We start from the raw sequence: 13,776 nt of genomic DNA on the forward strand, positions 1-13,776 counted from the left end.
TTTTTAAAAAAATGCTTAACATTTATAGTTTTCATTTAAAACCACGGTAAAACTTTACTTTTTAGTCAATATAATTACATTAAACATAAACCTAGTAAATTAACTAAAAATTTACTATGGTTCAATGCTGGAAGGTGCTTTGAATCACTTAGAATCAGAAATATCTATCTTAACCAAAACTTATTTTGATCTTTAGAATTTTTTATAAAATCAAATTGTTTTGCTGTTAATTTTTCCAAAAATAGAAATCTGCTTGTTTTCAAATAATTTCTTACTACCAACAAAAATTTATTTAAAAAAACTTACTACTTGAATTTATTTTAACAGTGGCAAAATAGTCTTATTGACATATAAATACATCTAAAAATACTAAAATTATCATAACAAAAATATCTAATCTATCACAGGTACTTTAAAAATAGGGTATGCCGGAGGTCTGTCCATCAAAAGAAATGGTTCATTTAACAAGATTCTTTTTTTAAAAATTAATGCCTTATTGAAGATTAAAATAGTCTGATAGTTCCTAGAACCTCTTTTGGAGCTTCCCTAGAATATTTAGATATCTTAAATGACAAACATTAAAATACTTATTATGTACCTTATATATTACACTAGCAGCTTCGCCACTACCCTCCAGGGGCTTTGCCCCAAAAGGTATAATTACCTACCCAGCGGAAAAAAAAAGGCGAATGAATCGCATTACCCAGCGGAAAAAAATGCGAACGAATCGCAAATTTCCGCGAATAAATGGCGAATTATTAAAATTCGTAAAAAATTTTTTTTTTTTTAAATCGGGGGGGATTTTTTTTTGTTTGGGGGGGGGGGTGGGGGTGTCCCAACCCCCAGGAAAATAGCCTAAAACCAGCACAGGATCAGTAGGCATATTCCCTGAAGAGTAGAATCCGATCATTTCAGTGGTTACCGAGATCTTAAGGGATGGACGGACAGACAAACATGAAGCTACTTTGTGATTTATTTAGTTTGTTTTATTTCAGCAAACAACTGCCACAGTTACGACAGCTTTAGCGCCGCCAGCCGCGGCTGTTTCCCACCCTCAACGGCTAATGACCTCGCCTATTAGAACTCCAGGTAATTTTATATTCTTTTTTTATTTGAGTCTGTCCTCTTTCTATGTGATTGATGATTTAAAAAGGAAATTTTTAACAAGAACTATTTTGTCCATACGTAGAAAGAAAGCACAATAAAATAAACCCAAACTGTTAAAAAGGGAAAAGGGAGGGCGGATGTGCCACATTTTGAAACCATCTCAAAGGATCTCAGGAACTCAGAAATATGACTTTCGTTAATGTAAAGTGTAACTTTAAAAACGGCAACGTGAAAGTCACTGCCGCCAAAAAACGTTATATCTGCTGATGATTGTAGTTCCGTCGCGGTTTTTTTTCTCAATGTTCCATATTGTACCACATGAAAGAAACTTGCAAGTAAAATTTATTTGCTCTAAAGTCTAAATTATCATTACTTTTACAATTGGATGTTACATTCTTGTTTTATATTGGTTTTTTTTGTGACATTGTTGAATCGGCTTAAAATTATTTCTGTGAACTTAAAAAAAGTGTTGAAATAAACTTTTTATACTACTTAAAACTTTCTAATCCTCTTACAAGAACTTTTAAATTCAAAACCTTTACTACATAAACTCATGTAAATATGCTTGCAGTGGAGATACTAATTTATGATTCTTAGTTTTTTTTCTAATGTTCTATATCTCTGTATTTAATTCTTAATTGAAATATTTTTAGCATATGAGGTACTAATGTACATAATCTTCCTTGTTTATATATTGCTTGTAGATTTGTGTACAGTTCATATCTATTGATATATTTATTCAAAAATAATATTAAAAAACTTTTTAATAAAAAGTTTTACAATCTATTCACTATCTAATACAACTAGCTAGCAGGTAATGTCCCTCCAAGTACTACATAAACATCCCCCCCCCCCCCCCGGCATAGTTTAAGTTAAATTTGAAAACAGATTTAATGGAGAGAAAACTAATTTAGAGATTTCCTGAAAAATAAGGGGGACTATGCACGAACGAGAGCAAGTGATTCTAAGCACATCCCAGCAATGAATCAAACATTTTGGGGGGATATTTTTAGAGTTATGTTTGACATAGTTATATCATCTAAAAGAATTAAATTTCATCATGGTTTTCTTTGAAAAAAAACTTTGAAATGTTAAGCATTTCATTAAATGTTTTGTTGAGGTTAAAGGTTCAAATAAAAAACACGCCATAACATAATCAAATGCTGTAAATTACTCAAGTAAACTACAGGCTGGCCACAAACATGCTATTTCCACTATTTCCGCTATTTCCACTATTTTTGCATGCTATGCATACTATTCCAAAAAATTATGCTATTTCCACTATTGTTCAAAACTGCATACTATTTCCACTATTTTCCAAAAACTGCATCATACCTACTATTTGCCACAATTTATTTGTATGTCAGATAAATCTTCAATTTTTAGGTAATTAAAACGAACTGATTTTTTTAGATCATGAAAAGAAAGCGAAGTATCGGGTTTTATCGCATTTTCACAGTATCTTTTAATTTATTTGAACCCCTGCGGGTGGCTCTAACACTGCGGGGCAATCATTGCCACTTACCTATTCCAAAATAACTTATCAAATGCTACTGTGAAAATACGGCAAACTCGCTACTTTGTTTTCAATTTTTTTAGAAATGTTTCCAGAAGACAGTAGTTCTTCAGTTCAGATTGTTGTACCTTTCTTGAAAGTTATTGGTATTTCCACATTCAGTGTAAAGATATCTTCTTTTAAATTTTAATAGCATTGAGGAGTACTTTTATTATTAAATGATCCTATAGGTAACTGAGGTTTATGATCTCTTAACTAATATAAATCCTCCGTTTTTAGGTCCTTTTTCACATAACAATTTTAAACTAGGGTTGGCAATCCGGATCCGGAATCCGCCCAATTTTTAGGCCAATTATGGAATCCGAATCCGGATCCGGAATCCGTTTTTTACTAGCGGATTCCGGATTCTTAATTGGTAGGCTAAAATTAGCGTCTTGAGTTTTTTCTTTCAACTATCGCTTTTTGAAATCAAAGATTATCATCATTACATATAAATTTTTTCAAAATCTGGTTCGATTCTCGGAAGTGAATTATAGAGAACACCAAGAACATTAATTTTTAGGACATATGTAGCACTTAATTTTTTAATTTTTTTAAAAAAGCCTTTAAAAATACTGCTAGAATCCGGAATCCTCAAGGAATCCGCCACTTTTTTTGACGGATTCTTTTAAGAATCCGGAATCCGAATCCGGCCCAAAAATTCGACAGATTGCCATCACTATTTTAAACGGCTGTAATTTTGAAGCTAGAAGACCAATCTTTTCAGAAAATGTTTTTGTGTGTGTAAATTTTATGTTAGGAATCTCAAAACATAAATTTCAGCAGCGGAAGCTGTACTTAGCAGCTGCCAGCTGGGGCTCGGCAGGAAAACGACGGTAGATAATTATGAAATTTTAATACCGCATGTGGACATGTTGGGAAAGCAAGTTTAATTTTTAAAGTCAAAAATTTCGGTCAAAGGATCCTTTAAAACATTTCTAGAAACCTGGAGGATCAGGACGTGCAGGATTAAATCTGGAACCTTTAATTGTTGCCTATATACATATATATGATATTTTAGTATTTTGGTAACATTAAATGCTAAATATTTTTACGCTTTACCTGAATGATCCTGCCAGGTTTGCTGGCATCCTGTGCCCGCTAGGAATGAGATATTCATAAAATTCTTACTCTCACTTAAGTGTCATACCCAAACCCATTATTTAAGTCGCTCGTTGCCTATTAGATCAAGGGGGGGGGGGGGTTCTCAGGAACCAAAATTATGAACCTTGCAGATTTTTTGTACTTAAGCTTTTATGGGTAAATTAACATTTAGTTAGATGTCACCCCACTTCAACTCCCCCTAGCCCCACGAGGGTTAAAAAAAAGCCTTTAAATGAACCTAACCTTAACTATCTCATAAACCATTTGATCATGAGAGCAGATTTTTTTTTGACTTAAGCTATCAGAGGTATAGTTTAAGCAAGAAACAACTAAAGCAACCTAAGTTTTCTCTAAAACCACTTAATAAACCGTGCAGATATTTTGGACTTCAGCTTTTATTAGTGCAGACCAACTTTTAGTTTAAAAGTCATTCTCCCCCCTAGCCTTCCGGGGCTCAATAAAACCCTAAAATGAACCTGACCTTAATTATCCCTAAACCATTAAATCATAAAAGCAGATTTTTTTCAATTTAAGTTATCAGAGGCATGAGTTATAATTTTAGCAAGAAGCAACGCCTTAGCTCCAATTCCCCTAGCACTCTAAGACCTAACCCTAAAAATTGACCAAACCTTAGTTTTCTCTTGGATCACATTTGAACCGTGCAGATATTTTCAACTTAAACAATGTGTATAAAATAACTATAAGTTTAGAAGTCATTCTCCCTGACCCCCCCCCCCCCCCTCTATGCCTCCAGCCTTTTAGGGCTTTATAAAACCCTAAAAATGACCTGGAATCCCTTAATTTACCAACTTTATCAACCAACTTAGAAGTCAATTTGATGCCACCTCCCCCCTTGCCCTCCGTGGCTCAAAAAGACCTTAAGATTAACCTAACCCTAGTTAGGTATCTCTTTAACCATTCGATCATTAGAGCAGTTTTTTTTTTGGGCTAAAGCTGTCAGAGGCATGAGCTATAGTTTATGCAAGAATCAACACCTGAAGACCCTTCCTCCCATGCCTGCACTTTAAGTCATTAAGTTGATTTAAAAAGCTCATTATTGTGTTTAAAATGCATGCTATTGTATACTATTTTGTGTTAAATGCATGCTATTTCATACTATTTTATGGAATTTGTACATACTATTGCATACCATACTATTCCCTTTTTTTTATGCTATTTTATGCTATTTTGAAAAAAAGTCTGTGGCCACCCTGAAACTAATAAAACAAAACATTATTACAAGTTACCATCCCTTTTTCTAAATTAACATTTTTCATTGAAAAAGTTTAATTTTGTGTCACAGCATTTTGAACTCAACAAAACATTTGATGATATATCGTCAAAAAAAAGTATATTCAACAACGAAAACATTTAGAATCACTGCTGGAAGGTGCTTAGAATCACTTGCCCTCGTTCGTGCATACTCCTCTTTCATAATTTAACAAGGATGACAGCATCCATAAGTAGCGAAGCACAACATATCATGGATGGGAATAGGTACAAGTAGATTTAAAGTGTATTTATTAAAATCAAGAATAGATTTATTGGAGAAAATAAACACATATTTTGTATAATGATGACGTCAAAGTAAATTACATAAAAGATGCTCATAACAATTGATACTGATATCCCAAAAAAGTTTTAGAATTGGACCAAAAACACCAAAGTTATGGGGAAATATGTAAAACATATTAAGATATTCAAAAACCTGCTAAAAGGCAGTTTGACTGCCAAGGTTGTTTTCTTAAAACGACAGGAAATTTAACTTTTATAAACCTTAACTTAAAAATTTTGAAAATCTTTTTATATACATCAGATATATGGAAAAACAAGGGAAAAATTAAAAAATAGCAAAAAACCTGCATCTGACCGTTATGGTTGTTTTCTTTAAACGACAGGAAATTTAATTTTGATATCTATAACTGAAATTTTGAAATCGGACCATAAACACCAAAGATATCGCGAAAAATGTGAAATATACAAAAATAGCCTAAAACTTGCTTAACCCTTAACAGTCGGGCCCCTTGCCGCACCTTAATCAGTCGGGGGGGGGGGGCGTTCAACGCCCCCCCTCATTATCTCAGTTCCTATTAGAGCTAGAGGGCTAAAAATTTTTGTGCAAGTCTCCTATGTTATGATGAATTTTCGACCTTAAGTAAGTCAAGGTCAATTTTCGCTTCCTTCACCCTTTTATTTAACAACCTTTGTTTTTAGGTCCTTTTTTACTTAAAAATTTCAAACGGCTGTAATTTTTTTATTTTTAAAGCTAGAAGAAATTTTTTTTTCAGAAAATGTTTATTTTTATGTAAATTTTATATTTGAAATATCAAAACATAAGTTTCAGCGGCCGCAGCTGTACTTGGCAGCTGCCAGCCGCCGCAGTCGGCGGTCGGCGGGAAAACGGCGGCGGATCTTTATGAAATTTTAATACATTATGTAGTCATGTCAGAAAAGCTTAAGTTTAAAATTTGAAGTCTCTAAGTCAAAAATTGCGGCCACAGGAGCATTTTAAAGACTTCTGGAGACCTGGAGGATCAGGACCTTCAGGATCATACCTGGAACATGAAATTGACTTGAACACCTGTATTTAATATGAGGATGTACTACTAGAGGATATTTTAGTATTTTGGTAAGATAAAATGCTTTGTTTAAGTCAAAAAATATTTTTGTTCTTTACCTGGATGACCCTGCCAGGTTTGCTGGCATCCTGTGCCCGCCAGGATGGAGATATTCAAAAAATTCCAACTCTCAGTTATGTGTCATACCCATACTTAAAAAGTCAAGCAGTTTGGGCTCTTTATCTTTCACACACAGAAAATGAGATAGAAAAAACCGGATGGGGGGGCGTTCAACGCCCCCCCCCCCCCCGACCGTTAAGGGTTAAAGGCTGTCTGACCGTCATAGTTGTTTTCTTTAAATGACATGAAATTTAATTTTGATATCTATAACTGAAAAAATTTGGAAATCGGACCATAAACACCAAAGATATGGGCCGCCATTGATGTCTCATAGTTAATTGTGCTCCTTAATAAATGGAATGTTGTCAAAAAATCACGGTTCCACCAAACATACGGACAGACAGATGGACATTTCAAATTATAGAGTAGCTTCGCTACTAAAAACGACTTATTAATTTTAGGTTTACCGCCACTATGCTTGACCAGTAACCCATTCTATACACAATTGAGAACTAACCAAACAGTACTACACATTCAAGTTAAGGTAAATTACAGTTTTTATTCGGTAAATTCTTGCGGTGTTGTCTTAGAGGCGACGCTTACTAAACGTGTCTTAAACGACCCCATTTCTATTTAAGTTAAAATACTTGTAAGTATATTTTTAAGCTTTTTTTGATAAAAAACATGTTTTTAGCATAAGATATTTCACAAAACCTGTTTTTGGAGAAATAAAATTAAATTGCATTTTCTTCAGGTATTGCTTTTAGCTAAAATATATGTAACCAGCGGTTGCGCTCCTACCATCTAGGAGTACTGTATATGAAGGAGTAAGGAAAGTAGAAAAATAATATAAAACCAAACTTAGATATAAAAACTAAAAAGCCTTAAACCATCCAGGGGCCTATAAAAAGCTCCCATAAAATGGGTATTTGGATCTACTGCAGTTCACGGTAAAATATTGCTGGTAAGCAGTATTTCCAAAAATCTATGAATTTTAAAGGCTGCTAGCTGCCAAACGGCTGAACGTACAGATCATGCCCGCACGCTATTTAAAGCGGCATAAGAAGGCCTACAAATAATCTGGAATAGCCTTAAATCAATAATGCATAATTATCTCGCAGTGCAGAGAAATGCGCGAAAAAGACCTATTTTACGCGTTTTTTCTTTAGTGAAGCTTTCCCTGTGCATAATTGGATCTTGGCTATTCCAGATTATTTGTAGGCCTTCTTATGCCGCTTAAAATGGTGTGCGGGTATGATCTGTACGTTCAGCCGTTTGGCAGCTAGCAGCCTTTAAAATTCATAGATTTTTGGAAATATTGCTTACCAGCAATATTTTACCGTGAACTGCAGTAGATCCGGGTATTTTAATCGGTAATAAGTTATAAATAAAATAAAAAACATACTACCTACCATATATAATTGGATAAAAAGCGATAAAATCAAATAGTTTTAAGACATTATTTTATCTAGAATGATTATGCTACCTATTCTGGAGGAGCACTACACAGAGTGACAGCTCATACCAGCCAGGATTCTCCTCTTATTTGGGAATCTCTTTTTACATCACCTATAGCAGGTAAAATTCAAAAAGTATCTTCTGTAAACTATAGCTGAAAAAGAGTCTTCCTCAAATTTTTTACAGATAATTCAAAGGTAAGATCCAAAGAGTACCCTCTTATTTTGGAATGTAATGTAAGAAATAGTTTCGTCTATTAACCATAGCTGAAAATGTACAAAGGCCAGAGTCTCCTTTTATTCAAGTAAGTAATATATAAATAGTATCCTTTCATTTGGCAATCCATTTGTACATCACCTACAGAAGTTGAGATACAAAAAGTCTTTTCTGTCAACTATAGCAGGAAACAATTTTAAGAGTCTCTACTAACAAATGAGTAGCTGGCAAGATACAAAGAGTATCTTTTATTAACCATAGCAGGAAAGATACAAAGAGTCTCCTCTGTAAAGCATAGCATGAATTATCTTTAGCAATAGACTCCTAGGTCAATCACAGCAGGTAAGATACAAAGAGTCTCCTATGTCAACCATAGCAGGAAAGATAAACGAGTCTCTTCTAACAACCACAGCATGAAATATACATATATACATTATAACAGCCATAACAGGAAATATACAAAGAGTATCTTTTATTAACCATATCAGGAAAGATACAAAGAGTCCTTCCTGTAAAGCATAGCATGAATCATTTATAGCAATAGACTTCTATGTCAACCACAGCAGGTAAGTACAAATAGTCTCCTATGTCAACCATAGCAGGAAAGATAAATGAGTCTCTTCTAACAACCACAGCATGAAATATACAAAGAGTCTCTTATAATAGCCATAACAGGAAATATACAAAGAGTATCTTTAAATAACCATATCAGGAAAGATACAAAGAGTCTCCTCTGTAAAGCATAGCATGAATTATTTATAGCAATAGACTCCTATGTCAACCACAGCAGGTAAGATACAAAGAGTCTCCTTTGTCAACCATAGCAGGAAAGATACAAAGAGATCTTTTATGAACCATAGCAGGAAAGATAAATAGACTCTTCTCTTTCAACCTAGCTGGAAAGATACAGAGTTTCTTTTACCAACCATAGCAGAAAAGATAAATAGTCTTATAAATATGCCACTAGTCTTCTCTGTCAACCTTACCAGGTAAGATACAAAGAGTACTCAATCAACCATAGCGGTAAAGAATACAAAAAGTATCTTTTATCAACTAGAGCAGAAATTATACAAAGAGTGTCCTCTGTCAACCATAAAAGGAAAAATACAAAGAGTCTTTTTTATCAACTATTGCTGAAAATATTTCGAGTCTCTTCTGTCAACCACAAGAGGAAAGATAAATAGACTCTCATCTGTCAATCTAGCTGGAAAGATACAAAGAGTCTTTTCTATTAACTTTAGCATGTTAGATACAAATAGTCTCTTTTATCAACCATAACAGGTAAGAGATACAACGAGTATCCTCTGTCAACCAAAGCAGGAAAGATACAAAGAGTCTCTTTTATCAACCATAACGGGTAAGAAATACAACAAGTATCCTCTGACAACCAAAGCAGGAAAGATACAAAGAGTCTCTTTTATTAACATTAGCTTGAAAGATACAAGTAGTCTTTTCTATAAATTATAGCAGGTAAGGTACAAAGATTCTCTTTAATCAACCACGGAGTTAAGATACAAAGAGTTTCCTCTAACAGTCTTAACAGGAAAGATACAATGAGTCTCTTTTATCATTTATAGCAGGTAATATACAAAGAGCCTCTTTTAGTTAAGATACCAAGAGTCTCCTCTGACAACCATAGCAGGTAAGATACAAAGAGTTTCTTTTATCATCTACAGCAGGTAATAAAAAAAGGAGTCACATATATCAACAATAGCAGGTAAGATGCAAAGAGTGTTTTTTATCAAGTATAACAGGTAAGATACAAAGAGTTTCTTCAATCACCTATAGCATAAAATTTACAAAGAGTGTCTTATATCAATTATAGCAGGAAATATACAAAGATTTCTTATTTCAGCCGTTCTATAATACAAAGTTGCTTGATGTATGTCTGTCCATCCGTCTGTCTGTCTGTCCCTTAAGATTTCGGAATCGATCGGATTCCTGTGGTGGTTTTAGGCTATTTTCTTGGAGTGTGGGACACCCCCAACCTCCAAAAAAAAATTCCCCTCAGTTTTATTTTCTAAATCAGTTTGAAATTAGTGGTTACATCTCCAATTAAATTATCTCTTGGGCAAAGCCCCTATAGGCTAGGGGCGAAGCAGAATGCAAACAGGAGTTATCCTTTTTTTGGAAATTTATTTTTACATCAACCATTATTGGTAAGATATAAAGAGCCTCATCTTATCAGAGCTGGATCTTTAAATGTGTAGCCATTGGCGTGGCTGTAGCCGTGGCAGTAGTCATGGCTGTAGCTTTAGCAACGCTTTAGCCACACTAACGGACTGTGGTCACTTTTAGCGTGGTTAACCACGCTACGACTACGACAACGCGTTGCCAATATGATTTAAAGATCGCATTTTTTTTTGTGGCCACGGCAACGCGTGGTTAATATGATTTAAAGATCGCTATTAGGTTGGTGGCTGTAACTCTGACCACGACTAAGGCAACGGCTACGCTTTTAAAGATCCAGCTCTGGTATTTTAATATAACATGTATTAATCCTAAATATTATTCCTGCGCATTTTATTGGCTATGTTTAAAATGTCTTAAATATTAGAAATTGTTATTTTTAACAATCTTCAAAGGTCCCTAAAAGATAATAAGATATTAATGCTATTGTAAAGAAATACTTCTAATGTTAATATGTAAAGAATTTGATATTTTTATTTAATATATGTAAGTAATTACACATTTCTATTTTCTAGACTTATTGACAATACACACTTAAAATAGAAAATTACTCACTGATCAGTAGGATATACAGGGTGGGGCAAATAAGACCGGACAAATTCTAACTTCTAAACAAATGAACATAAAATCGTCAATTTTAAAGATTTTATTGAATTTTAAAAACTGGCAAGCAAAATAGGTATATAACTATTAGATTATTTAATGAAACCGTCGCCAGCCTCAATCACCGCCTTCAACCGCCCCTGAACCGCCCGCAGGCCCTGGTCACCATGTCCCTGTCCAAGCTGGCGAATTTCTCCTTGATGGTGGCAATGAGGGAGGTCTTTATTGTATAGGCACTTCTATTGGTGCATGCTTCAAAGTAGCCTCAGCCCAAAAGTCCATTGAATTAAGATCGGACTGCTGGGAGGCCCCATTTCCTTAGGAACGTGAGTAACCGCAGGATCCAAATTCACTCAACTTTAACGCTACCCTTTCACACGGAGGTTCTTATTTGGACCACAGTTGAGCTGGAACGACGTTCTATACCTTTTTGGAAATGGCATGAAGATTCAGCTAGGGTTGTCAGCGCAAACTATAGTCTAAAATGTTTTTAAGTTCCATATGGGTCTCTAACGTCGAGAACCGAGCAATTTTCACGATTTCACACAATTTTTGACATCTTAAAATCTGCCACGTTTCACTTTGCCGGAGTACTTCAGCCCAGCCATTTTAGATAGAGAGCTCTAGTCTTTTCGAGTGTCTTATTTATGTATCTAACAGTATCCCCAGCAAGTTGCATAACTCTACCTCATCCACAGATGGGCTGAGATCCGATTTAGTGGGCCCTAGTCGAGGATCCAGATTATTCCACCGGCGCATTTCGAATCTGCCTTGTTGAACATAAGCGCGGCCAGCTCGGAGTACGAGCCCATTTTCGTCCAAAGATTTTTTTGTGCTAAAAGGTAATATTAAGCTTTTTATAGTGGGGTCAAACGTCCTGATTGGTCAAGTAGTTTTGGCGCTATGGCCGTTTAAAGTTTGTCCGGTCTTATTTGCCCCACCCTGTATAAGTTGGATGGAATTTTAATGTTAGAGGGAGATTTGAAATCTGCATCAAATTTTAAGGATTTTTTATAAGATTCGTTTTTTGTATAATTATTTATCTAAAAGCGGAAATAAAATTTAAGTTTATAAATTTTTACCAATAGGATAGGTGGATTGGGAACTACCTGCGCTCTAATAAGTTGAATGATGTGCGACACTTAAGGTTCTCCTATCAGAGCGCAGATAATTTTCAATCCACCAATCACAGATGTCAAAATTAATTAACTTAAATTGTATTTCCGCTTTTAGATAAAGAATTATACTAAAAACGAATTTTATAAAAAATAACTTAAATTTGATGCAGATTTCAAATCTCCCTCTAACATTAAAATTCTTTCCAACTTATATATCGTACTGATCAGGTTTAAATCCATGTGTCTGTGTCAAAATTAGGTTATAATAATCTTTTGATGTATAGTTTTCTAAAGACTTCTTGTGTAATGTGTTTTTTTTGCTGGATAGAGACTTGAACTGGGAAGTTTTTACTGGACAAACGTACGGTATTCCCTATGAAGTTGCTGCGCTACTAATAAAATCTTTATTTCAGGTTGTATATCTGGAGGTGAACTGATTATCTTGGCCTGCCGGGACGCAAGCATCCACATGTTTCGAACTGACGGATCTAGGCATTCAAAACTTGACATTCTTACCTTATAATATTAACTTAACACGTTATTTGGCCGTTGTTTGATAGAAACAGCCAAAATTTAGACCGTCAATAGGGCATCAAAAATAAAACTCGTTATTGATATAATTCAAAATTTTTGTTTGATATTAATTCCTTTTAAAGGTGAAGGGATTAATTTGCTTGACAGTCCATCTAGAGTAATAAATCTATTTTTTAGAACATAGAAAAATTAGACACCCATTCTTAAATGTAAAGTTTTGTATTTGTGAAGGGCCCTGGCTCCTATTACCCTCCCCTCCCCCGTTCACAAGCTCAAAGATGATGGTCCCTTGGTGGCAGTCATCACAAACAGTGCAAGGTAGGCAAAGCTTTAATACTAGGGTTGGCAATCCGAATCCGGAATCCGTTTTTCAATAGCGGATTCGAATTCTTAATTGGTAGGCTAAAATTAGCGTCTTGAGTTTTTTAATACTTGTCATTATCATCATTTTATATAATATCTTTTAAAATATGGTTGATTCTCAGAAGTAAATTATAGATAACACCAAAAGCATTAGGTAATTTTTAGGGCATTTGTAGCACTTAATTTTTTATAACAGCCTTTTAAAATATTGCTAGAATTCGAATCCGGAATCCGCCAAAAATAAGAATCCGGAATCCGCGGAGAATCCAAAATTTTATTATACCCTGTTAAGGAGAACCCGATCGGTTCAGCGGTTAGCGAGATCCTTCGGTACAAACAAACAGACATCATGTTACTTTAGTATAAGGATTATTTCTTTTTTTGCTTCGCTACTTATGGATGTTGTCAATACTTGTATTTTTTAGGATGTTTGTTTTTAATACTGAAATAAATCCTCCAAAAGCGACAGTCAAGAATATTGAAATTACCCCTTTAAACAGGTATACACTTATCATTTTTAATTTACAAACTGTTTTCGTAGTTTAAAACGACCAAACTTTTATTGCTTGATATACTTCTAAAAATGATGCGATTGATAATGAAGATTTTTTTCATTGAATTATATTTCGTTATGAAGCAGCATTTAAATGTTATGGTTGAGATAGATTTATAACTGTTGAAAATTGAAAAATAAGGTTAATTCCAGTTTTGATGTCCAAACGTTTCCATTAATAGTTCTAATCTTCAGAAGGGTAATTTTAATTTGTTTTTCACGATAGATTGCTTACTTGATGTCCATTTTCTAATTCATTGAGATCTAACTGAAAAGTTATAATAGTTATTTCTCGCA

At 34.3% G+C, this 13,776-nt stretch overlaps 1 protein-coding gene across 9 annotated transcripts in view; it reads left to right on the plus strand.

The window, feature by feature from the left end:
- Nucleotides 1-13,776, plus strand: part of Hira (histone cell cycle regulator-like protein) — a 49,564-nt gene that overhangs the window by 24,414 nt on the left and 11,374 nt on the right. For all 9 annotated transcript variants that reach the window (XM_080161988.1, XM_080161989.1, XM_080161991.1 and 6 more), the window contains exons 25-30: nucleotides 996-1,089; nucleotides 6,906-6,988; nucleotides 7,917-8,022; nucleotides 12,443-12,521; nucleotides 12,795-12,881; nucleotides 13,352-13,426. In XM_080161988.1, the coding sequence (XP_080018114.1) occupies nucleotides 996-1,089; nucleotides 6,906-6,988; nucleotides 7,917-8,022; nucleotides 12,443-12,521; nucleotides 12,795-12,881; nucleotides 13,352-13,426 (524 nt within the window). The remainder of the gene's footprint in view (nucleotides 1-995; nucleotides 1,090-6,905; nucleotides 6,989-7,916; nucleotides 8,023-12,442; nucleotides 12,522-12,794; nucleotides 12,882-13,351; nucleotides 13,427-13,776) is intronic.

Source organism: Acartia tonsa, chromosome 5 (assembly GCF_053477335.1).
Source record: "Acartia tonsa isolate MP-2025a chromosome 5, ASM5347733v1, whole genome shotgun sequence".
Lineage (NCBI taxonomy): Eukaryota > Metazoa > Arthropoda > Copepoda > Calanoida > Acartiidae > Acartia > Acartia tonsa.